Source organism: Strigops habroptila, chromosome 5 (genome assembly GCF_004027225.2).
Source record: "Strigops habroptila isolate Jane chromosome 5, bStrHab1.2.pri, whole genome shotgun sequence".
NCBI lineage: Eukaryota > Metazoa > Chordata > Aves > Psittaciformes > Psittacidae > Strigops > Strigops habroptila.
Window position 1 is genome coordinate 28,544,156 of NC_044281.2, and position 25,159 is coordinate 28,569,314.

Below are 25,159 nucleotides of genomic sequence, written 5' to 3' on the forward strand. Positions count from 1 at the left end.
GCCCTGCCGAGGGCCTCCCCAGCGCACCCCAGGCCAAGGCGGGTGGCCGAGGAACGCCACCTCCCTCGCGGACAGGGCGCCGGGCCTGGGGCAGGGCAGCGCTTCCCCGCCGCCCGGAACAGCTGCCGCAGCGGGGGGGGGCGGCCGCCCGGGGCCAGCCCTGTCCGTCACCTTTTCCACTACCCGGCCACGGCCGGTGTTTTCCCGGCCCGCCCTCGCAGCGAGGCCGGCGCTGGGGCGGGCGGAAGAAGCCGCGGTCGCAGCGGCTCCTCCTCCTGCCGCTCCCCGCCACGCCTCGCAGCGCTACCGGGGCCTGAGGACGGGCGGCGGCCGCGGCGGCTCCCGGGGACGCGCGGTAGGAGCGACCCCCGGGGCGGGACGGCAGGGGGAGAGGGGTGACTGCCACCCTGTGCCTGGGGCTGGGCTGAGCTGCCCCGGGGGGCTGGGCGGGTGTCCCCGGGGTGCCGGGAAACTTGGGTCCGCTTGGATGGGACGGCGGGACCCGTGCGCCCTCGAGGTGACGGACACCGGCCCGGGTGCTGGTACCGGGGCAGGTCGGGACCCGCTGCAGCTCCGTAGAAAGCTTCTCTTGTTTCTTAGGCAAGTGAGGTGGTTTCAGAAGAGAGTATGTGTTTTGCTCTTGTAGTTGCAGTTCGATACTTTGCCTGTATCCTTAGTTTATCTTGAACTTTAATTTTGATGTGTATGGTAATGAGGAATAAGCCTAAAATGGTAGTCTTGTCAGAGTCGTTACACGATGTTTGGGGTTTTTTTACCAAACATCCCTTTCTATAAACTTCTTCTAATGTACTTTACTTTTTCGTACGCTATGTGTGCTTAAAGTGTCTTAAAAGCAGAACTCTTTTAAACTCTTGCTATACTCTAGCCATGCATATGACAGAAAACAACATAAACATCTCAGTATTCAGAAAAGCAGATTTTCTCCCTGTCCACATCGTGTTTCTGGAGAGGAGAAGCTTGGTAGTGGGGAGAAGTTTCTTTGGCTATTTTTTCCTCGTTTAATCAGATTAACGGTAGTTCCTGGAAGCCTTTTCCTGGTAAGGAGGAGCAGCTGGGGGAGTGGCAGAGGCATGCAGAGCAGCTCAGCCAAAAATGGGGACAGATGCATTGAGGCAGAAAGACCTGAGGTGAAGGCGTGGAGAGAAAAGAGACTGACAAGAGTGAAAAGTGCTGGTGCAGTGTGTTTTGATGAAGGAGCTGAGTAGTAGGTGTTTATGCATCTAAAAGCCTGGCTGCTGTAGGAACTGGGGGGTTCATTCCCTGACAGCCCTCCAGCAGACACTGTGTTCTACAGTCAGTTCTCTTCTGGAGCACACATGGTAACATCAGAAATGGTACAAAACCACTGTGAGTGGATGGCTCGTGTAAAGCCTGAGTGTGCGAATGCTTTCCCCACAGCTTGGCTATTTCTATAATTTCCTGGGTTTTGGGCTGCTGTAAGAGTCACGCGGAGCATTCTCCTCCCACTGATGGAGCAGATAACATGCACTGGGCATTGCTTCTAGACCTCTGGCCTGGTCCCTGCTGTATTTCTCCTAATTTTTTTCTTCCTGAAAGTGCCTCTGTAGCTAGTCTTGTGAATTGTACCCCCCTACCCCCAAAGCACCATATATAGTACAGTGCAACTGATAATGAAGATTCAGCAAGATTTTGAAGGGCCTTTTATGTCTGTATCAGCAATGATACTTTGCCTGACCTCAGTATGAGGTTAGGAGCCAAAACATACCTGTGAATCTGGACGTCAATTTCTGGAGTAATCATTGCACTCATTCATATGCTATGTCACTTCTTTAGCTTGTTCTCTCTAGTCCCTGGAAGTTTTGAATCATCAGACCGAAAATTCTGTGAAATATCAAAAGTCACTGAAAGATAGAATGAAGCCACAGGGGGATGGAGATACTTTATGGGGGTATTTATGTAGTCAGTACAGTATACTAAGAAAAAAACATTGTAAAGACTGTAGTGTTAGCTCACAACTTAAAATATATGATCTGATCTACTACAAAAAGTCCAGCCAAAAAGTCTTTCTGGTTTGAAGGTTACAGGAGATGCTGTTTCCTAGACCTCTAGCAAGTTTCAGAAGGTGGAGCATCCAGAGGGTCTGATAAATAACATTGCATTAATCAGAGCTGAGAAAGAGCCGATCTTAGCATCTGTGATAATGATCTAAGGATAAAGGAAGGAAGCTATAGTTAAAGCAGTGTTGTAATCAAAAAGAGCAGGTGGTTTAATGGTGGCTCAGAAATAGCATGGCTTTTGAATAAATCAGAAGTTTCGTTTATTTTTAGCCAAGGCTCTGTGTAATCAGCCATAGACTTCTCTGTCAGCTTCAAATGGCCATTAGAGGCTTCCCTTGAATTAAGTGTACAACTGAGTAACAGCGCCAATGTAATTTCTCTTGTTGGCTGTACGTAGTAGCCTTTGTTCTCGGTTGCTTTTGAAGAAGGTAGCAAAAGCCTTAAAAAAAATTAAAAAAGAAAAAGGCTGTATGTTTATGTTCCTGTGAGCAGCTTTCACCTATTTGAAACTTAACTTGTCATGCTCCGAAGTGAGGTGATCCCTTTGCTTTTGCTGTTGCCAGTTGATCTGAAAGCAGTGTGTTTGATGTAAATGCTGAACATCCTTCAGGCAGCTTCCCAAAAGTGGTAGATAAATAAGCCAGAGGGCAGCAGGAAGTATATAGAGTGTATTACTTTCATTGTTGTTCCATGTTTGTTCCAGATTTTATCAGAGCTTACTACAAAATCTTGGTAAGAGGTTAGATCCTGGCTGGGATAAGCCTGGAGTCAGTTATAGGTCAGATGGGGGACTTGCTGGTGTTGTGAGAGACTATTTTATTACATGCTTGTGATGACCGGGTAGCCAATCCTGCCTATGCTCAGCAGCTGGTTTTCTGTGTGTATGTGTGAAAATGTATCCATACTATTCAGCTTTCATAGGTGCTGAGTGTGGACCAATGATAGTCAGTAATGGGGGGGGGGGGGGGGGTTAAATCTTCACAAGGCCTCTGTGCTAAACTTTACTATAGCCATTCAGTCAATACGCAAGTGAAGTGATACTCACTGTAGTTAATTTATGCATCTCCTTCACGTTCCCAAAGACCTCTCACTTGGGTAAAAAAGCATGTTAGATTTCTAACTTTGGTCTAGCAAGTTACTCTAAATTAAGTGCTAAAGTTACCGAAAGCAAACAGTGTGAATATCCCCTTTATTGTTGCTAGAGAGAACAACTCCAAGTTTGGAAAATTGCCCTCATTCTGTAAACATTGCACCTATCTATAGTCCAAATAACAGGTTACTGGCTGCACTTGACAGTATTTTTGAAAATACTCAGTTTTCCATTAGTTAGGAGAATAAATGTATCTTACAAATGTTAGGATTTTGGGGGGGGTGGGAGAGGAAATCAATTTATTTTTCAGTAATAAGCTTTAAGGACTAAAGCTTGCTGATCCCATGCATGGACTAGATTTGTAGACCATAGTCTTGCTTTCTTTTAACTTTGCTTGTTTATGGTTGTTGTGAAATAACCTGGGTTTCTAGTTTACTACACTAAGTCGGTTCTTTCTTGAATAAGTCAGTTCCTGGAAAGAATTAATCCATTAGCTGTGAATCAGTAATTCTGTATAGGCAGGGATGAATGAAGTGTGTCCATTTGCTCACTGATGAGTAATAATCTTCTGGCGTTGCTGGACAGCTGCGTGTGTAAGCTCCTCACTGTGTAGAAAGCATGAAAGCCGTCAACTTCAAGAAAAAGTTAGTGTATTTACACACTTGTATTTACCTCTTTTTCAGCTGAGGAGTCCCAAGGCTGTTAGCCTGGTGCAGAGCATAAAGGTTTTGTGAGCAACATAGGGTAAGTCCAAAGAGCTTTTTAACCTAAAGTCCTGTGCAGGTCCTGTAAGGGTGCCTTTCTTTGTGCAGTTGTCACTTGAACAGCTTGGTGTTATTCGGCTTCTTCTGCAGCCCGAGCAATGTAAATGTAGGAAGTACTGGCACAGGACCTAATGGAAAACTTTCGTTGTCATTTTGCTCCTCTGTAGGTCTAGGGAATGCTGGAGCTCTCCACTTTTGCAGTGGGACCACTGCCTGGCTCTGCGCTTCAGGCTTGGGCATAGCAGCTAATTAAAAATCGGTGGCATGAAATGAACAATTGGGTATTTTTCTAGTAACTGTTTTAGAGTACTGAAGGTTATGCTATTGCTTTAGTTCTGTAGGATTTCCCACACAGAGTGTACTTTGTGAAATGGGGTAATTGGTATTTACCTATTCTGACTTGCACTGATGACATAAAAATTTGTTCTTGCATGGTAGAACTTAAAATAGATGGGTATAAATCCCTGAGCCATTAGTCAGTTGAGAACATGATTCAGACTATTTATACTATGACTGTTTTTTGCAACAAATTTTGTATGTCAAATTATGAGTAGAAAAACATCATTCTATCATTTCTTCAAGTATCTCATACACCTATTCCAGTATTATTTCTTGCTTGTTGTGTTGTTAGGAAACTGTCCTTATCTGTGTTTTCGTTTATGTTTTGACTGTCTGTATTGTAAATATTACAAAGAGAACACTGCAAGAGTGTGCTACAAAAGGAAACATTTGAGTCAGAGCAGAGTAGGAATGCAAAGTGAAGTTGACCTCCTGGAATTAACTCATGGTTTCGCTGCATGTGGATCTTCAGAGTCCATGCAACTCAGTTAAGTTCATTGGGGTTTTTTGCTTGAGGCATATATGTAGGGACTATTATGTAAACCCAAAAAGGTCTGTGATCTTCCTAAAAAAGGTACAGATGCTGAATGAAGCTGTATGCCTGGGGAATAAATGTTTAGCTACGTAAGCAGGGTCTTAACAATGATGAAATGCTGCCGCTGAGTGGTAACGCGGTACTGCCTTTTTCCGTCTCCCCTGCTGTCTGCTTGGTTTGGACCACTAATGCAAAGGTCCATGAAACCAAGCCCAGAAGTGTGCTTCTTTCTGTTCAACCATTTGCCATCTCTGTGGTTCAGTGCTGGTGAATGGTGTTACATTGCCATCTCCAGCAAACCAAGATCCAGCAGCTAGAATACGAGGTTGACTTGCTTGCCCTTTCAAATTTTGACCCTCTGTGAAGGATATGGGTCTTGAGTTGTTGAGGAGAGCACGCTTGAGCTGGCGTGAGTGTCTCATGAAGGAGACAAGGGGGCTGATTGTTGGAGCTTTTGGTCTGTATTTGCTCCTCTGGCGTGGCAGGTGCTGGTGGTTGTTACTAGGTGTTTAAAGAACTTTGTCATGAAGTGGCTTAGTTGCTTGTTACATCAGAATTAATCCTTTGCAGGCTTCTGAGGTCTTAGTTGAATGAGGTGTAATTTTTGTTTTGTTTTCTTACTAGCCCATGAAAGGTACTAGTTGTAGGTCAGAGTGAGTCATCTGGTAAATTCCATGTGGACTAGATGATCTCAGAGGAGGAAGGGAAACCCAGTCTACTAAATTAGTTTTTTCGTAGTGAGAGGAAAGCAAGACAGGGAGTCACATACATAAAAAAACTCAATGGAAAACCAAATTGCAGGGCTTTTTATCTGTCAGGATGGAAAATATTACACCTGGTACAGGAGAGAACCACCTCTATGCTGCAGTGCGTAAGTCAAAGGTAAATCTTGCTCAGGCTGGTAAAATATTAGTTAGCTAGCATGATGCTGACTGTGGCTTGTCCTTGTCTTGTAAAAGCACAGTGGTGGATGACTCAGCTCACTTCTGATAAAAATCCACAGCATATTGTAAGGTGGCAGATTCTCTTCTGCTGGTTTCACAATCAGGGATCAGTCTAAGAGCAGGTTCTGTAATTTATAGCTTTAGGCAGCCTTTTGTAATACATCCTGGTAATTAACCTGGAGGGAGGAGTAAGGGCCAAAGGTTTAACTTTACTCAGTGTTCCCTGGGAAACAGGCATAATTAAACAAATTATATTGGACAAATATAGGTCATGGTCTTTTCATCCTTTTTTTACCCTCAAATTATTGGACCTTGACATAGCTGGAGCCTGAACAGCAGCCGCTAAAAAAATTCCAGGGATGGGTGTGAATATAGCTGCTGAGCTTATTTCTATTGCACCTTGAAACAGAAGTTTTTGGCAGCCTTAAAATTTTGTTCTTTACTTCTGCAGTGATAATCTAATGTGTATTTTTATGATAAATATCTCTAGTTGTCCTTTTCTGCTGTGCTGTGGCTAAGAGGAGCTTATTTTCAAGATTCCCATTGAAAGTATATTACATATATAATCTCTTACGAACAAATCTGTTCAAAGCAGCAGGAAAATGCTGCTTGAGCAGTTCATGGCTTGCAGTGTAAATCGAGATAGCAATGTCCATTGCAGGAGTAAAAACCTCAGATCTTTCTTTAGAGTTTTGAGGGGGACCTCCAGGGTGGGAATGGGGAGAGGACTTTAACAGTCTTTGTTCTGTATTTCCTTCAAGGCATTCCCTCTTTCTGTGTGTGGTTTGGTTGTTTGGATTGTTTTTCTCCTCTTATGTGCAACTTCTTTCATGGCCGAGCAAACACAGACCTTGCTGTTCCTGTATCCTTCCACACAGTATTTGTATAGCAGGGTAGACTTGTGCATGTTCTGTTCCTGGCCTCTGTGTTACCATTTTGTTGTCAGCAGGCAAGTGCTGCTCATCACCAACAATTTTAGTAAGATGCTGTGGATGTAGCAGAAGAAATTTGGGAAGATAGGCTTAGAAGATGAAATGGAGACAAAAGTTATGGGAATGGCTGGGAAAGTTAACTTAGAGGGGTAAATACTTGTGAAGTTGGAGAAACGGCCAACACAGCCTCGATGAGGTACAGAAAAGGTAGTGATCGGGGAAGTTTTTGAACATGAAAAGTCAGTGTGGTTTTGGATCAAACCAATGTGGGAAACTTCCCCTTGGAGAAGTCCTGGATAAATGCAGCATTTGAAAGAAGCAAGTGGAATCTTTATATATAGTAACATTTTTTTAGATTGCCAATGAAGTTAGCCATTATTTCTCAACTTCAGCTTTAATTGCCAAAAGGCTCTTTCACTTTTTTCCTTTCCCAATTTGAAAGGAACGTTCTACATAGGATTGAAAGCAAACAAACCAATCCTGCAAAGAAAAATGCCTGTCCTATTGCTCCCCACCCTCTACCACAGGAAAAAACAAACAAACAAAACCAAAAGCCCATACCTTTCTGCCTTAAATTTGTACATAGAGCTTATTGAAAAGGCATCTTATCATTTTGGGGGCAGTATTCTGTCATTATTGTATTTACATGTGAAGCTAAAAATAACTATGGTTGCACATGGCCAAAAGAAATTATTTAAATGCTGTAATAATTTGCCTATACAAATGTACACATCGGCATTATCCATGCTAAGAATGTGGGTTGTGGGTTTTCTTGTTTGTTTTTGAGTCTCTTGAGTAATAATTTTTCTTTTATTCTTTATTTTAGTACCGTGGCTGGTTTTATTATGTAAAGCCAATTACCGATGTGGTGAGGCTCTGAAGTGCCCGGCTGCCTTCTCTTGTTTTTGGTTGGCTTTTTGTTTTGGTGGTGGTGCTGGTATTGTTTAGTATTTGGGGGTTATTTTTGTGGCCTCTCCCCACTTCCATGCACGTGTACCTTCCCGGAGGCTGTGGTGGAGCAGAGCTGGCAGCATGGGCAGTGCAGGTATCGGGCTGCGCCGCTTCTCTGCTGCCCGCCTGTGCCATTCTAACATGCGGCTGCGGCCTCGTGGCTCCCTCCTGCAATCAGATATGCCTGTGTGCAGACTGTTGAGAGCATGAAGCACCAGGAGCGTGGAAGCTGCCTTCTCTTTTTCCAGCAGAGGAGGAGAATATGTGTTCTGCTTTCAGCTCTAATCAGAAATGGTTTTGCTTTTTGGCCTCATGAGCTTGGAGTCTTAACAGTCCCTGGGTGGGTAACAGCAGGCATTGCCTCCAGCAATTATGATTCCCTTGGGATAGCAGTATCTTGCAAGTGCTGTTTAGATGGGGTTTACTACCTGAGTTTGTATCTATTTTAGTAGTGTTTGGCTTTACCATGTTCACATTTAGGTTGTAGTGAAGTGCAGTGTCTTTTTGAAGATATTCAGGCTGGGACATTGTCTCTCTAGAGCATTGAAGAAGATCCCAGGTAGCTGCTGCTATACCTTTATGCTATTTATGTTAGTATTTAGCATCAGTGAATATTCAAAAGTGAAGATTCTTTGTTTTGCTCAACGGCAGGGATGAACCAGCAGAGACTGTTCCCCCAAGATTTAGCTTTAGCATTAAAAAGTGGACACAGATAGGAACCAAATCTTACTGTAGGATATGCACTGGGGAATAATGCATACACCTGGAAAAATAAATTTGCTCTCCCTGGTGACTGCTGTGTATGCTGCTTGCCCTTCCGTGTATATTGCACAAGTAATTGTTTTGTATGCTGGGTTTGGTGCTGTAGGTTTTATCACTGTGTTTGAATTTGAAAGATTTGAAAAATTCCATAGAGCTTAGTCATGTGGAGAAGGGCTTATATAATCAAAAGCTTGTCTCTTCAGTTGTAGCAGCTTATCTGATGCTACTTCTTACAGCAGACTTTTCTCTCTCAAGTGGAAGAGTGACTGTTTTGTAGGTAGTGGTGTTATTTTGAACTTTCAAGAATCCACTCTGGAACAGTTAGTTTTTTCTTAATGTGGCCTTGTGTGGAGGGGGTAGAATAAATGCTAGCAACAGCCTTGATATTTGAGTTATTCTAAAACTCCTAGATAGACTAGGCGAAAGATCTCATTGGATCTTTCCAAGGCTGAAGAGAATGTGGGAAAAACATTTACTGTGTTATGGAGAACATCTTATAAGCATCTGTTACAATATAAAAATTTCTGTGAGCCAGATGTAACCTGGTTATGAACGGTGTCGTGTGAGCTAAGCTGTAGTCTGTTCTTTCAATTGAATATGCAGAGTTGGGCCATGATGGTTTTGAGTGGCTTTGAATTCCCAGGACCTTTCTTGAGGTTTAAATATGGCCCTTTGTGATTGACAGTTCACTGATTTAATGCCCAATTCTGTAAAATGTCAGCAAGTTTCCCAGCTGTGTGTCCTGCTTGGTGGCCTCGCATGTGGAGCTTGGTGAATTGTTAACTCTGTTACACCCATCAGAAAAGGGGGTAATGGTTATACCTGTGTCTGATCCCAGCTTGCACTTCGGTTTGTAGGGCGGATGAGTATGAACAAATGGCACAAATGGAAGAGCAATGCTTAAATTTGCATGCACAGAAATATTTTTTTTCCCCGTTAAAGGCCTTTTAGATTTACTGATAAAGAAACTTATACTGAGAAACTGTTCACTTATTTGCGATAGACACTTTACTGGAGTAGAGGTAAGGTAGGGTTATAACTTACAGTCTGCTCTGTTCATTGCAATTTTTGTTAGTTCATTTCTCTCTCTTAAAATTTCAGTGAGTACGTGCAGCCTGAAGGCCAAAGACTTTTTAAATAAATTGAAGATTTCCTTTAAGGAAAAAAAAAAAAATTTCCCATTCCTCTGTTGCTATGCAAAAGAGCCATGCAAACCAGAAAGGGAAGTTAACATGATTACGCAAAATGATAACAATCCCACAAAACCAGCATCCCCCATAACCTGAATCAAACCCAAAACAAAACTCCACAGCTGAAATCCAGACCCCAACAAAACAAGCCAAATGCAAAAGGTAGTGCTTTAGGGGAAAGAAAGGAAAGGGGATACTCTTTGCACAGCAGTTTAAAAATAGACTGAGAATTGTCACTAAAAATAACCTTGAAAAAATTAAGACTGTGGATGTGTCCTTCATCTGGACCAAGCTGCCTTAGTTTCCTGGTAAATAGGTTTAAAAATGAGGCTTCATGCATTCTGGAAATTAAATTTTATTTTCTCCTTCATGTAGCTTTCCTTTTTGACCTTCTGTTTTGGAATTAATGACTTTGTGCACTCCTGTGCTGACAAAGGCACTATCCACCAATTTGTTCTGGTCCTCTCAGTAAACCTTTCAGTAAACCTTTCGTACTTTATGACAATGCTGTAAGCACGAAGTGTATCCCTTTTCCTTCTTATTCTGACCTTGCACTTTTGCAGACATTTGCATTTAAATGCCTTCTAACAGTTCTCATAAAATTACTGACTTGAAGATGTGGGTTGTTTGTCAGATGATTTTCTACTCTTGATTAAGAAGACTGTTCTGTACAGGTTATAAATTTCTGGAGACTTTAGTAGCATGATGAAGTAAGCATTTTCAAGTAATACATCCTTAACAACATAATAGACTGAGTAGTAAGGAGTAACTGAAACAAATGAAAAAAGTAGTCTGAGGAGTGACTCTACAACTACTGAGATATCTGAATGTGTTTATTGGCCCAGCAAAAGGTAAAGGGAAGAGGTTTCCCAGGGAATAGCCTGTGCCACTTGTGCAATGTGTGTATAAATTTTGGGAACTGGCTACTGCAAACATGTTGCCTGTTAATTTTATGTGGTGTAATTAGTGAGACATAACAGAAAATAACTGTATCACACTTAACTTTTCAGATCTTTGCAATGAGTTACCCTGGCTATCCCCCAGCGGGTGGATATCCACCAGCAGCCCCAGGTAAGTTGTCTAAATGAAGTAAACATTAAATGGCGGTGGTAGTCCTGTTTGGAATGACAAGGTGGCATGGGTGAAGAAGGATACTGTGGAGGCTTTTCATGAGCCACCAAAACTTTCTGTGCTCCTATTTTATCTTGGCTGGGGATTCTGGTTTATAAAATAGGGGTGCTCTACCATGTGCTCATATGAAGTCAATTTTCATTCATCTTAAATGAAGCACACAGCACTAGGACATGGTCATAATTTGACCAAAATCAATAAATGTCAACGTCTTGTCAGTGTGGAGTCTTGAAGGCAGCCAGTGAGAAAAATGAGTATGGAAAGAAATCAGTCATACAATTTAAGAACATATTCAACAAAAAATTAGGGCTTTAATGATGACATTATCCCTAACTCACTGTTCTTAGGCAGATGGTTTTATATTGAAGGGAGAGGGCTGGTAAAAAGAAAATCAATTATAATAGTATAAAGCAGATGAATTATGTAACTCCTGCTTGGTATCAGGCTGAACTTCATAGTTGTCGGTAATGAACTTCACAGTTGTTAGTATTGTTGGCAGAAAGAAAGGACTGGAGTCGTGTGGGGGTGGTGAAATGCAGAGTTAGGCAAGCAAACTCAGGAAGGGGAAGCAGTGTACTGTGAGAAGCCAGGCTAGCCTGGGAGGATAAACCCAGTTTCTCAGTGGGATTTATCCTCCCAGAACATCCCTCTGAATGGTCTGGCTTAGTTAGGCTGCTGTGCAGAGAAGACTGTATTGCTGTGTGCAGCCGAGTTTTGCGATGTAGGTATCTGTGAATGTACTGTGTCATGCTCTGTAGGAGTCTCATATTAGTAGCCTAAAAAGAATTAGTATCATCTTCCTACTGGAATACCCAGACAAATTTGTAGATTAAGAGAAACTACTCTCTAGTCAAAACATGGTGTTTACAGTATTATTACCTCTTGAGTGTTAACCTTGACATATGCTTAGAGTTGTTTTAAACGAGAATTTTATAGATTCAACAGTAACTAATGTGATTAGAAATATCCAGTGAGACTTCTCTTTATATCATAATTGCATTGCTGTCTTGCACCTCTTCAGTTGAGTTTCCTTCTCCAAAACTGCTAGTGTTGAACAGATAATATATTAGAAATGTAAGTAGTGAAGCATGAGCTTAAATGTATAGTTTCTTGTTTCAGCACAGCTGTGTTTGGTTTCAGGTAGCAGTCCTTGGGGCGGTGCTGCCTATCCACATTCAAATCCACCTCCAATTGGTCTAGAAAATGTGGGTGGCTATGCCACTCAATTTGATCCCAACTACATGGCTGGAATGGTGAGTTTGCTTTCATTTAATGTGCTTTCCTGTGACTTCCTTAAGTGCAAGATGTGTTTCTGGCATTGTCACTGAGAAGTTTATCACTTGAGTTCTGTGCTGTATGTCCAATCTGTTTAGGTGTTGAGCATTCAATATCATCTATTGAAGAAAATGATTACTGCAAGCTATTCCTTTATTTTAGGAAATCAGACCGCTAGTTATATGTTGATTTAAGAGCCTAACTTCAAAAGTAATGGATATAAAAGTAACATAACTTGGCTTTTGCTGTGTAGAGGAATAGGGGAACAGACTATTGACACCGAGTATCTGTTGTCAATATATTCACATTGTCAAACACAGCCCAGATGTTGCCTGTTACCTGGATTTTGGCCAGTCTTAGTAAGGAACAAGGCTGTGCAATTTGAGGTATCAGTGACTCATCCCTGAAAAGAATATGGGATCAGCTGTCCCCTACAAGCACTGATGTTTAACAGATGACAGTAAAAGCCGCCTACATTGATTGAAGAAAACACAGACATTTCCAATGTGACTTTTTCTTTTTTCATAGAGTAGAAGCAAGTGACACTTCTGACAACTTAGTCTTCAGAAAGCTGTTATGCTGCATAACGAATGCACAGTTTGTAGGAAGACATTTGCATTACAGATGCTTTTCTGATGTAGATTAAATGAAGTGATTCGGCAGCCAGCAGTCAAAACGAGCAACAAATTACCTAGGGTGCACACTGCAATATCTACAGCAAGTAGCTTCTGAGATCACTGCAATCATCAAATGTCAGTTCTTCTGGTTCCTCTATAGAAGAGGGTCTGAGTATGTCGTGGCAAGATGATATTGCATGTAGAGTGGAGTATCTTTATGGCAGTTTCTGCAGATGTCTTTCCAAATGTAGTCCAGAAACTTGCTAGTTGTAAACTAACTACTCATGTATCTAGTGCAGCCAGGGATTGCTCATAGTAAATCCCTGCAGTCAGATGATGCTGTGGTCATATAAGGCAGCCATGGACAGAGAAGGGATAAGCACAGTTTTGTGTTGCTGGGATTAATCGGTGTAAATTCTTAGAATAAGATGTGGTGCTGTTCTGTGTGAGTGGTATGTCATGCTGGATGCAGTGGCAGGTATGTGACTGTTGGTTCTGCTTCTTCATGTATGGCAGCTTATGATTACAGTAAAGCGAGAGTCAACTGAACACAGGGTTTTTTCACGTCTTGTATGCTAGTAAGACATAGGTGTAAAGTTCTGTTGTGGATGCAGAGCTACCTATCTGTGTTCGAGGAGGGAGGTTGTATTGTATTAAGCCATTATTGAATCTCTGCTGTTTGTACACCTTCCTACCTCTTGCTTTATTGGCTGTCATTGCAGGCATCCAGTCTGGCGGGGACCTTTGGTGGAACAAATGTACCACAAGGTGTATATCCTTCAACACCTGGGGGTTATCCCCCAGTCCCTCCAGGTGGCTTTGGGCACCCTCCACCAGGACAACAGCCCTCTTATGGAGGGTATCCTCCACCTGGAGGAAATCCACCATCAGGAATGCCATCTTACCCAGGATACCCAGGTGGCCCTGTGCCAGGCCAGCCCCCACCACCACCTACGAGCTATCCAGGACAACCAACAGCAACTTACCCAGGGCAGCAGCCCATGCCAAATTATCCACCAGGCCCAGCTGTGGATCCATCTATGCCCTCTTACGGAGGAAGTACAGGGCCTACAATCCCTCCTGTAACAGTAAGAGCATCAGTGCTGTTGTTTTGAGATGTGATCATATATGTGTTTCTCTACATTTTCTTTGTGTATATAAATGTAAACTGGCCCTAAAATTGGGGGGGGGGGGTTGACCAATGCAAAATCCATGAAAAGAAGTTTGACTAAAGAGAGAGATACTTTCCAAATGCAAGCAATATAGGCTCATAGGATTTGAAACAAATGCTGGTTTACCATATCGTCCAAGAAGAAAGGTTTGACATGAATTCAAATGTAATGAAATTTGCCAGTTGTATATGCAAATATACTAAGTATTGCCAGTTGTATATACAGTTTCATCAAAACTTAATTAATTGGACAGCATATTTGTATCAGTGAATGTTCATGACCTTGCATTTTCTCATAATTTGGAAACAGAAATTAACAAATTGTTTAAGGTAGGGGTTTTTTGAGTTTTCCCTGTTACTTCTCTAACATGAAGAAAATCGGTACTATTCGTCATCTTTCCTACATAGTAAAACAGTCTTTAACTCATTAACACTAATAGGCTACTCAACATGGTCTTATTTTAGTATGGAAACCGAGGCACAATCACCGATGCACTGGGATTTGACCCTCTGAAGGATGCAGAAGTCTTAAGGAAGGCCATGAAGGGATTAGGTGAGCAGTCTAGTCTTTTCTTCGTATAGAAGAAGGGTTACAGCTTTGATTCAGCACTGATCTTTCTCCATTGTTACATATGTACTGAGTGGGCTAGTTCACATGTGGTTGTTCTTGGTAATCAGAAAAAATATTGGTAGTTCATTTAGGCATAAACAACATCATGAGTTTGGTATTTGGTTGTGGGTTGGTTTTTTTTCGTATTCATACTGTGTTTGTGATTGGGAGTGGAGCTTAATGTTCTGTGGTCATACAGAGGAATAGATATTGTAGATGAATTAAAAGCATACATGTCCTTCAGTTGGGTTTAAATGAGATAGGATCAAATGAAAACAGAAAGCTGAGTTCTGATATGATGTGCATGCTCATTCTGTGGCGTCTGTGTGTGCGTATAGGAACTGATGAGCAGGCGATTATAGATTGCCTTGGAAGTCGTTCAAACAAGCAACGGCAGCAGATCATCCTGTCCTTCAAAACAGCTTATGGAAAGGTAAATACGTCATGAGAACAGAGGGAAGAAGTAAGGGCCTACATTCCTTCACTGGAAGTTAGAAGACTTAGTGTTTGAAAAAAAAGGTTGAAAGTTGCTTAAGGGAAAGAAGATTTACAAATCATAGCCTGTTTAGGGTTCTGCTTTTACCTACTCTTGACTTTTACATGCAATGTTTCAAATGAACTACATAAAGGAATTTCTTTTTTAAATGGTTCCTTTGACTCTTTGGTCTGTGCAGTATATTTAATTGGGCCTTAGTTAACATGTTACCTTATGCTGGGTTTAGTGTTGTTAAATGGAATAGCTTTATTTGGAGATACATTATTGATGCTTATGCATAAAGAATTCTAATTAAAATGCACAGTTTTCGTCCTTACTTTGTCAGGTTTGGTCTTTATGCATTTTTTCCCTGTTTTTACTTCTTATTAGGATTTGATCAAGGATCTCAAGTCTGAGCTATCAGGTAACTTTGAGAAGACAATCTTAGCAATGATGAAGACACCTGTCATGTTTGATGCTTATGAAATCAAGGAAGCTATAAAGGTTTGTGTAGGAGATATAAGTTTAGAAGATAAAGGAAATAGTTGAGCTGATAAAATTTTTGGTAGTCATTTAAAAGCTTGGATTTACATCCCCTCCTTTCTGTCCAGATATTCAACCCACTGTTCATCTGACCTGTACTCCATTTCTTGGAGTTACATGATGGTAAAATTGAGAAATATTATTCCCATAGGTTAGAGGTAAAGACTATTTAATAGGTTTGTGTTGTAACAAAAATATATTAATAAATAAATACACAAAAAAAAAAAGAGGCAGAAATTGAGTTCTAACAGTCTCTGCAGTTCATTTATTAAATAGTCTTGAGAAAGTCCCTGAGGCAGCCATCTTCTAAGCCAGCCACTGCATGTGACACCTTTATTTCTGGGGTTTTGCTTTGAACTGTGATGGAACTGATTATGACACTGCTTAACTTAGAGTTGCCAGTGACTTTACACTCAGTGCTCAAGAATAGTTCAGAAAACTAGGCTCATAAAGATTTCAGGCAGGGTATACGTTTTTGTACTTCTTTTTATCTTTTCCCTCAGCTCAAAAGCGTATTTTCCTAGCCCATGCTGAACCTTTTCTAAAATGCTATGGAAGTATTGTATACTTTCTCTTTAAAACAATCAAACTATTTCATAAACATTTAGGGTTTTATAAACATTTAGAATTTTAAAATAATCAAACATTTGTATTTCAAGACAATGTTTAAATGAAGGTGAAATAAATATTTCAATTTCTGAGTAAATACGTATATTTACGTGTTCTTTGGCCACAATTTTAAAGTAGCTAATAGGATGAAATAATATTAGCTTTATTGTAATTGCAACTGCTGTTTCTTAGTGAGTGAAATTTACCTATTAGAATTAAAAACACCTTTAATGGTGGAAAAAACTTATTCTTGAAATGCCTGAAATCTGGGGTGAAGGATGACGTTTTAAAATGAAGTTTTGTTTTCATAATTATTTTAATTATCTTTTCAATTTGTGTTTAATACATATCTGTGTCTTGGAAATGTGTTATAAGTAGCATTTAAACTACTTGCTTTGACTTCCCCTGTAACAAGATTATATTCTGAATTGTATTTTGTTGTTTAATTTTATTCCATTTCTTTTATACAAGATTGTAGAATTAAGGTGAGAATCTGAAGTGTGTTTTCTCCTTATGCTTTCTTTTAGGGCATTGGCACAGATGAAAATTGTCTCATTGAAATCTTAGCTTCTCGCAGTAATGAGCATATTCAGGAACTCAGCAGGGTCTACAAAGCAGGTTAGATTTGTTACAGTTCCATTAAAGATTTCTTCCTTTTCTTCTTAATCACTGGCTGAAAATACAAAGTTAGAAAATGAGCAGGGCTGTATGATGATTTGTGACTGTTTGTCTCTTCCAGAATTTAAGAAAACTCTGGAGGAAGCAATAAGAAGTGATACATCTGGACACTTTCAGAGGCTTTTGATTTCACTTTCTCAGGTATTTGCATGCTGGTGTTTTGGAGTTTGGGTTTTGTGTATGTGTGTGTTTGCAGGCGGTTGGGTTTTTTTGGATGAAAAAAAAAAGGAAAACAAAAAAGGGCCCACCAGTAACACTTTTGTATCTTCAAATTCTTTCAGGGAAACAGAGATGAAAGTACAACTGTTGACATGGCTCTTGTCCAAAAAGATGTGCAGGTCAGTAGAAGTTCTTCATCATTTCTAAGCATAGTTAACTCAATACACTGAAATTTGACTGTGTGCTTGCTCTTAGGTTTGGTCACCTTGTGAGTTCTGTTGTAGTGCTTATGTTTCAGTGGGTGGATGTGATATGAAAAGCCGTGACACAGCAGTAGAGTCATGTAGCTCTGTTACAGAGATAGGCAGCTCTTGGAAATAGAGTCCATAGGGGTTTTTTTAATATTTCATTCTGTCAGCTATCTGGCTTTTCCACGTATTGGGCGGCTCCAATACAGCGTGCTGCTTTTTAAGGGAATGGCTCAGAGTTTTGAGGATTAAAAGAGTTTTGATTCAATTTTAATCTGTTCAACACCTGCATTAGCCTTTGCCTGCTATTTAAGGAACTCTGGATTTCTGCATCAAGTAAAGCAATTGGACCCACTAACCCAGTTAATTTTTTTGCATGTTCCATTTCACCACACAGCAAAGAGAAAACCCTGGATCATTTCAGCATACTACTGCAATATAAATAGTAATGTGATTAGCTTTCTACATATTATGCCTTAGCAAGAGATGAGAATATCCCAGAACATACCTAGAGGAGTAGGGAAAAACGTAGACACAAGCCCTGTTTGGAAGAACAATTTTCAGGTACTTTATAAACAATTTTTCCTCCTTCAGTAGTCTGGAGCTCTTGTGTTTGAACACTTACATATCAGTAAGCTAGGAAGACTGCAAGCATAGCATATTTTAGGAAGGTCAGAACTAGCTGCTGTTTATTGCTTCCGTCTGTTTTTCAGCAGTACATAGACTAAGAAATAAATATAAAAGGAGGAGAGGCTGTAAGGAAGCAGATCTGTAACTCAGCTTTTCAAGCATTACTGCTTTTCTGAGTAATGAAGTAATGAATTCCCTTCTGTGTTTAGGAGCTATATGCAGCTGGAGAGAACCGTCTAGGAACTGATGAATCCAAATTCAATGCCATTCTGTGCACAAGAAGCAGGACCCACCTCAGAGCAGGTAATGGTGTCCCCTACATAAATAGTAACTTGATTCTGTTGTATGTGACAGTATAAATGTACAACAGCTCCCTGTGCTTGAATTTTCCCCCATCTGTAAAATGAATGCAATGATACCTCAATGAAAAGCAGGGTAAATTCTGCTGAGGGAAAGGATACACAAGAGCTGTGCGTTGTAATGGTCTTTCTTAAATATCAGAGCAGGTAGAGCTCATGCTTGTTCAAATGTTTCTCTGATAAAAGAATTGAAAAACTAGGATTATTTCAATTTTGCATGCTTGTGTGTGCACAGGACACATGCAATCCTTCCCCTCTTGCTTGCTAGTGACTAGGTGTTACATCAGTCTGTAGTAATGCTGGAAATGTTTTAGTAACTACGTAGAAATGTGCTACATACTGAGGCACTTACGTAGAGAGGAAAGGGATGGGGGGTGTGTGTGTGAGAACATAGATGTTTTCTTCTTAATTTTATTGACACCCAGAGCTTTCCTAGAAGAGTTTTCACAGTTTGCCTTACAGTGGTTTATTAGTCTAGCCCTTTAAAAATAAGAACAGAACCAGATAAGCTAGAAGGAGCACAACAACATGTAAATGAAACAATATGGTTGATAACATAGTATTAGTCTTTGAGATGTTTAAGCTTGAGTGGGTATACTGTAATATCAAGTTGAGAAGTGTGATTGAAATGAAGCCATCCAGCATGCACCAGTGCCACCTCTTCTTGTGAGGCTGACTCCTGAAATGTTTCTCTTCCATTAATAGTCTTCAGCGAGTACCAGAGGATGTGTAACCGGGACATTGAGAGAAGCATATGCCGTGAAATGTCTGGAGACCTGGAAAAGGGCATGCTGGCAGTAGGTATGTGTTGTCTTAGCAAGTACATTCCTGGTATTCCACTACAACTGGCTTAGATGGTGACATCTGTGACTCCAGCTAGGGATGTTCTTCTTAGTAATAATTCCAGTTTTCTGCTTTTTATTTTGAGCTTTCTCTGTGGTCACCTGGAGTTAGTAAAGCAGGGCACTTAATTCACCTCAAAATGACAGATGAAACTTTTGCTTCAGGCAGCTGCAGATTTTAAATTTCATATGTTAAAGTGGGGAAAGGATTATTAACTGTACTTGGCATTGTTTTCAGAAGTGATGAGAACTTGTACCAACTGCTGAGTCAGTGAGAATTTAATATTTGGGATAGCTTTGGAAATGAAGCAAAATACAGGCATCAACCCCCTAAATAGTTACCTCTACCTCTTTTTACTAGAAAGAAAACTTAAATTTGATTGTAAAGGGTAATTTTTTCCACGTTTCCTTTTTGTGGCTAGAGCTTCGTTTAATCTTTAACTGCCTCCAGTACTTTTGAAGAGTAAAGACTCTTACCTCAAGTTTACTGTTGTCCTCGGGGAGGTAGTCATTAGTGTCCATGAAGCTGGGACAAGGCCTCAAGTTGTTGTGCAGTACTTCTATTTGGAATGTTTTATGCTAGGTAAAATTGTGGACCTCTTTCTCTCTTCTTTTGTCTCTTGTTTCTTAGATAAGACTGCTTCTTTACATCTCCATTTATTTTTCTGTTTATTACTGTGAATTTACTGTGGTATCTATTGCTGCTGCTTTAGAAGTGGTGTTCTTTGGTTTTGAATATCATAGTGACTAGAGAAGTGATGTAACAAAACCAACAACAAAACAAAAGAAACCAAAAAAACCCAAAAAAAAAATCCCAAAACATACTTTGCGTCATTTGGGAAACAAGATGGGAGAGGCCATTTGGCTCAACTACAACAGATAGTTTTCATGGAGTTTTGTAACAAAATCTTGCAAAATGGGAATCAATTTTAAAAGCCACATTTTTTTTCAGTCCTCTCTTGTGCATATGTGAACTATGTAACTACTTTTTTTGCTCTACTTGGCCAGGCTGTCACTATAGTAGCCTTTTAATTACCTAAACTGGGTCCAGCTCTGTTGCTGTCATACATTCACAGATGTTTTCCAGCCTTCAGAATTTGTCACCTCAAAAAGTATTGTTAGAAAACCGAACTTAGAATAAATATTTCCCAGTGTTTGCAGAAAAAAGTTGCCCCGGAGAAGAGAATGTACTGTCATGGAGCTCTGCAGTCACTTGGCAGGTCCCCATGTAGATACAGATTCAGAATTGGGAAAGTAGCAGACAAACAAGTCAATAACCTATTGTGTTATTCCCTGCACAACTCCTTGATTGAATAGATTTTGGTTTTGTGGTTTTGTTTATATGTGTGTGTGTGTATATATATATACACACACATATATTTATCTGTATCAGTCGATGGTAGCATCATTTGTGCTGTGAACCTTATTTTGAGAAAAAAAAAGGTTTTCTAATTGAAAATATTTAATTTTGCTTTTTTTAAAGCTTTCTGGATTGTGCAACTGGTAACTTACAATAACATCTTCAAACATCTTAAAGTGCAAGTGTGTTGTTTTAGCTAAATGCAGTGATAGAGAAACATGCATTTCATTTGTCATTTGTTTTTGAATTGTATTATACATGTCATTGAGAATTGTGTGTGGTGAACTGCTACCTCTCATCTACATTTTCCTACTCAGAGAAGTACTTTTTCCTATATAAAATGTTTGTTGCTGTGAAATATGTATTTAGGTTTACCTCTTTTGTTCTGTACTGATTTTACGTGAGAGCTTTTGATTCCCTTTTGTGCTATAAAATATATGTCAGGTGTGGTTTGTTTTCTGTGTAGTTTGCCACAGGTTGCATGATTGTGTGCTTGTAACCAACATAGGATCAATATATAGATTTTAATTCTGATGAGTGATGGAGTATTCTTTCATTATCCCGATTAACATGACAGTAATTTGGTTTAGATTTTGCTCTTTCAGATTTCTAATGAACAGTGCTAATTAAGTATAAAATCCAGTCATTACTAAATAAGCAAATTTAGAATTTTTCAGGAGTCCTGGTGAACTTAGTGGCTAAATAAAAATAATTGTGACTAACTTTAAAATAAGGGTGAGGTTTCTATTGTAGGTGGCTTCCCAACTTGTATTAGGGCAAGACTCATTTTTGTCATACCTTGCAGATGCATAGCCTAAAAATTCTTAAATTAGGAAAAAGCCTGGAGCACCAGTATTGGTTCCTTCAAGCCATCTGCCCCCTCCGATCCCCTCTTTTCCCTTCATAAGCAAGAATCTGGTCATTATGTCTGGTTCACACTAGATAGATGGTTTCTAGTGATGGAAAAGTTTCCTTTGAGCTGTGTCGTAGGTTCTTTAACTTTATTGCAGCTACTGTTTGGATTAAAAATCAGTTTGGTGACTAACTGAAGGAGAGGAAGCTGCACTATATCAAGTGTATGTTTATGTGAAATTAAAGCAGGTAACTATCTAGGATAATGACTGAGTTCTGATTGAGGAGGAATACCTGATTTCTATAATGCTGTTTGTTTTTGCAGTTAAGTGCCTCAAGAACACACCAGCTTTTTTTGCAGAGAGATTACAGAAGGCTATGAAGGTAGGTCCCTGTGACAGCATACATAAACTTACAGTGTGGTGAGGTTTTTTTTGTTTGGTTTTTTGGGGGCATTTTATTTGTTTGGTTGTTTCTTTTAATGCTTGCACAGCTCATTTGGAATTAATTGTTCAGCTGAATGTATTACATTTTTCAGTGGGCGGATGACTAAGAAGATGCAATCACTATTATGAAAGGCTGGAAAAATCTAGCTAATTTGATCCACTTAACAAAGAGATGCATACAACCATACCTTAAACAAAAAAGGTCTTCACTTGGTAAAACACAGATATGCTAAAGACTTGTTGAAATTGATATCTTTTAAGTAGGGAGGTCTAGCTGAGATAAATAAATAGGCCATTAAATTCACCAGACTTTCCTGACTCCTGTCCCTCTGACAACCTCTTCCCCGTTTTTTCGTAACTGTTCTTGTGCAGAGAAAAGGCTGTTAGTGTTCTACCAGTAAATTTAATATGTTAAAGGATGATAAGCCAAATTCTATTCAAGCTTATTGAAACCAATGAGGTTATGCTAGTAAACAGCCGATTGGGGGTGATGATTATTTTACATTTTTTTTTAACTTGTACTGTATCATCCAGCATTCCCACACATTATTAATATGTTATATTGTTGTTGTGTTTGTTTCAGGGAGCAGGAACAAAAGACAGAACTCTGATTCGAATCATGGTATCACGCAGTGAGGTTGACCTCCTGGACATACGTGCAGAATACAAGCGGATGTATGGCAAATCCCTCTATGCAGACATCACTGTAAGTCTTGGAGATTTTATTTTCCTTCCAGTGGCATCCTTTCTGCTAGCAGAACATGCATACTTATACTGAATAGCTATTAACAGCACTGAGTGTAGCTGGCTATGTTTAGTTTGCTACATTTGTCAGCAGATTGGAGGCTGAAGTGCCAGAGAAGAGACAGCACTTGCTTTTGTGCGGGGGCTAGATGAGCTAGAGATGGGAAGGAAGCCAACAGTCAAGGAAAGAAAAGAAAATTGGTCCAGAAGGGTTTCAGAGACCTGGTTTTAATTTTGGTCTCTGTCCCAATCTCTGTATATAATCTTGTAGAAACCACTTAGTCCTCCAACTGATAATGATGGTGGTCTACCTCATGTGTGTGTTGAAAGAGTTCCTAATATGCTTTTAAAAGATTACCTCCTCCTTCTCTTTAAAGTGCAAGATTAGCCTAAACTTCAAATTCTTTAGCAGTTAGTCAGTCAACCCTACTACTGCTATTAACAGCTCTAGTAACAGTCAGGAGGATGCCTGGCCAATGGGGAGGGTAATAAAAGCTGCAGGAGAGTAAGTGGTGCACCTTCATTGACCTTGTAACAAAGGTGCCAAATCTGTTAAGTCTATTTATTCCTTCCACTGATGGCACTGAGGGGCTGCAAGTTCATGGTGTTTGGAAGGAATCCTGCAAAGATAGTGAAGGATAGCATATGCAAAAAAGTCTTGATGTGAGTCTTCTGCCAGGAACTATATAGTCTTTCTGCCCATGTGCCACAGAAGCTTTTTCCAAGTGTATAAATGTGGAGCGAAGATGTGCTTCTGCTACAGTAGTTATGCCCTGGAACCACCAATGTGTGAGTAAAAACCAGTGAGACACTGGTGGAAAAGCTGTAGTCTCTTCCCCCTCCCCATTTTTCCCTTTACTTCCTTCTCCCCCTCCTCCCCCCTTTTTTTTTTTTAAATCTTTTGAGCTGGCATTAAAATAATTCTACCATTCAGGAACAGGCCATATTCATTTAACAGACTGAACTTACTCAAAACTTGGTTTCAGTAAATATGGGCATGGATGGGCACAGTTACGTGTATGTATGTAAACTGTACTTCTTATTTTCGTAAAAGTAGAGACAAAAATGTCCTTGGAAAGAGAGTTCTTAATTCTTCTCTCTCTCTCGTGTGTGTGTGTGTGTAAGTGGACAGCAGTTCTTTCCTTTCAGTGCGTATATAAACAGGAATGTTTCATATTTTGCAGGTTGTGCTTTACACATGGACAGGATTTATCCTGATCTTTGAAGTGTCTCTTAGTTCCTATTGTAATAATTTTGCTTTGGACAGTTTTCAGTCATACCTGAAAATGAAGGATGAGATAAATGCATGAGCAGAAACTGTTCTGTGAAAAGGCTTGGCAAGCCTCATCAACCTAAACTAGTCAATGAGCAGCTCCCGGGAACACTTTTTAACTCACAAGAGCACCAGACAAAACTCAGGGCCTATTGTGATTAATTGCATGTTTGTGTGTGCATCCATGTTGACTTTGGCTGTCCACAACATGAAAGAGATGTTCTCTAAATGTGGAAAAAACCCCATGCCTTATATCCTTTGATATCAGGGCATTGTTTTTAATGTTTGAATATAGTACAGAGAAAACTTTCAGTCGCTGCCTCTGGAAAAATATCCACATTGACTGCAAGGAAAAGGACTTCTGTAATAATTTTTCCATATTTTCATACTTTTTTCCTGAAACATAACTCTTCAGTGAGGGATTTTGTTTGGTTTTTTTCATTTTGGTTTTTTTTTTTTTTTAAATTGAACTATTCCCAGTAAGTAGTTGAACCTGTATACTGAATTCAGTTTGCTAAAGAAATACATTTCTATGTACACATTCAGTTCCAGTTGTGAAAGGAGCAGGTTTTACTGTGTGCTTTTGTTACAGTGGTTTCTAATTAGTAGGCTTGTTAATTTTTTTATTTTTTTTTTTTTTCAAGAGGTTAACACTTGCTTTCTTTCAGCCTTGGCTTCATCTCTTTTGGTTGTTGATGTTGTGTTTAGGATGCTAACACTTAATGTTTCCTCTACTTCAAAGCACAAGTCTTCATTCAACTTTTCTTCTTCTGGGTTCCTTTTCAGGGTGATACTTCAGGAGACTACCGGAAAATCCTACTCAAGTTGTGTGGTGGAAATGACTAAATGAAGCATTGAGCTTTTCTTTTTTAAAAGCTGCTATTTTCATGGTTGTGCTTTAAAACATCTTTTTTTCTCCAAAACGAAATATGTAATGACTTGTTTCTCTTACAGCAATTACATCTTTTAAGATAATATTGCCTATATCTTCAGTTCAAAAATAGTAGGTAATAAATGCCAAGAAAAAAATAGATACCAAGCTTATGTGCCATCTGCTCAGGATTCTGTATAGTACTCTCAGTAATCCTTGAATGACAGGTTGTCATTTCTTTCCTGCTTATATTATGCTGAAATAGTATATTTGTTTTATGGAAAAAAAACTCACAGTACTATGATTTAAGGTTTATTTTGTATAAACAGTCGTGCCATTTTAATGCACATTTTATATATATATTGTATGCAGAGTTGGATTCATACTAGCCAACTCCCTGATACGTGGAGAGAACAGCCTTGAGGTTTTGTGTCTAGTTAAGACTGTTTTAAAGAAGTTTCATCAGCTTCTATTTTCTTTCCTTGATTGTTTTTAAGGAAGATGTGTTCCACATTTCATTCTCACTAAGGCAACTATCACAAGGCAGTAGTAGTGTTCACCGTAGTAGAGATTCTATGATTAATGTTTTCAGGTTTTGGATTGTGCCTTAAATATATGTATGTAAGAAGATACTATGAAATTAAAACTATCTTCTAACTCTTTGCAGACTATGCTTTTTGTTGTTGATGCTGATTTATGTGTGAGTGATGACTGAGTCTG

The 25,159-nt window shown here is 39.8% G+C and overlaps 1 protein-coding gene across 3 annotated transcripts; it reads left to right on the forward strand.

The window, feature by feature from the left end:
* Window positions 1–303: 303 nt before the first annotated feature.
* Window positions 304–25,105, forward strand: ANXA11 (annexin A11). Of its 3 annotated transcripts, none has more exons than XM_030486199.2 (16): window positions 304–355; window positions 3,813–3,873; window positions 10,557–10,617; window positions 11,818–11,930; window positions 13,292–13,657; window positions 14,206–14,293; window positions 14,689–14,783; window positions 15,216–15,329; window positions 16,505–16,595; window positions 16,717–16,796; window positions 16,937–16,993; window positions 17,902–17,995; window positions 18,757–18,852; window positions 21,431–21,489; window positions 22,135–22,257; window positions 24,355–25,105. In XM_030486199.2, exons 3-16 carry the CDS (start codon window positions 10,566–10,568, stop codon window positions 24,412–24,414), a joined length of 1,488 nt encoding a protein of 495 aa, XP_030342059.1. In that variant the 5' UTR covers window positions 304–355; window positions 3,813–3,873; window positions 10,557–10,565; the 3' UTR covers window positions 24,415–25,105. The 3 variants fall into 3 exon arrangements, with proteins under 3 accessions (XP_030342059.1, XP_030342058.1, XP_030342060.1); XM_030486198.2 differs by lacking the exon at window positions 304–355 and adding an exon at window positions 873–1,148; XM_030486200.2 differs by lacking the exons at window positions 304–355; window positions 13,292–13,657 and having other exon boundaries at window positions 3,807–3,873.
* The last annotated feature ends 54 nt before the right edge of the window (window positions 25,106–25,159 follow it).

Coding starts and splice junctions, on each gene's coding strand:
- ANXA11 (XM_030486199.2), top strand. CDS start 10,566: ATGAGTTACCCTGGCTATCCCCCAGCGGGTGGATATCCACCAGCAGCC. Junction 14,784..15,215: donor TCAAAACAGCTTATGGAAAG/GTAAATACGTCA, acceptor ACTTCTTATTAG/GATTTGATCAAGGATCTCAA. Junction 21,490..22,134: donor GATTACAGAAGGCTATGAAG/GTAGGTCCCTGT, acceptor TGTTTGTTTCAG/GGAGCAGGAACAAAAGACAG.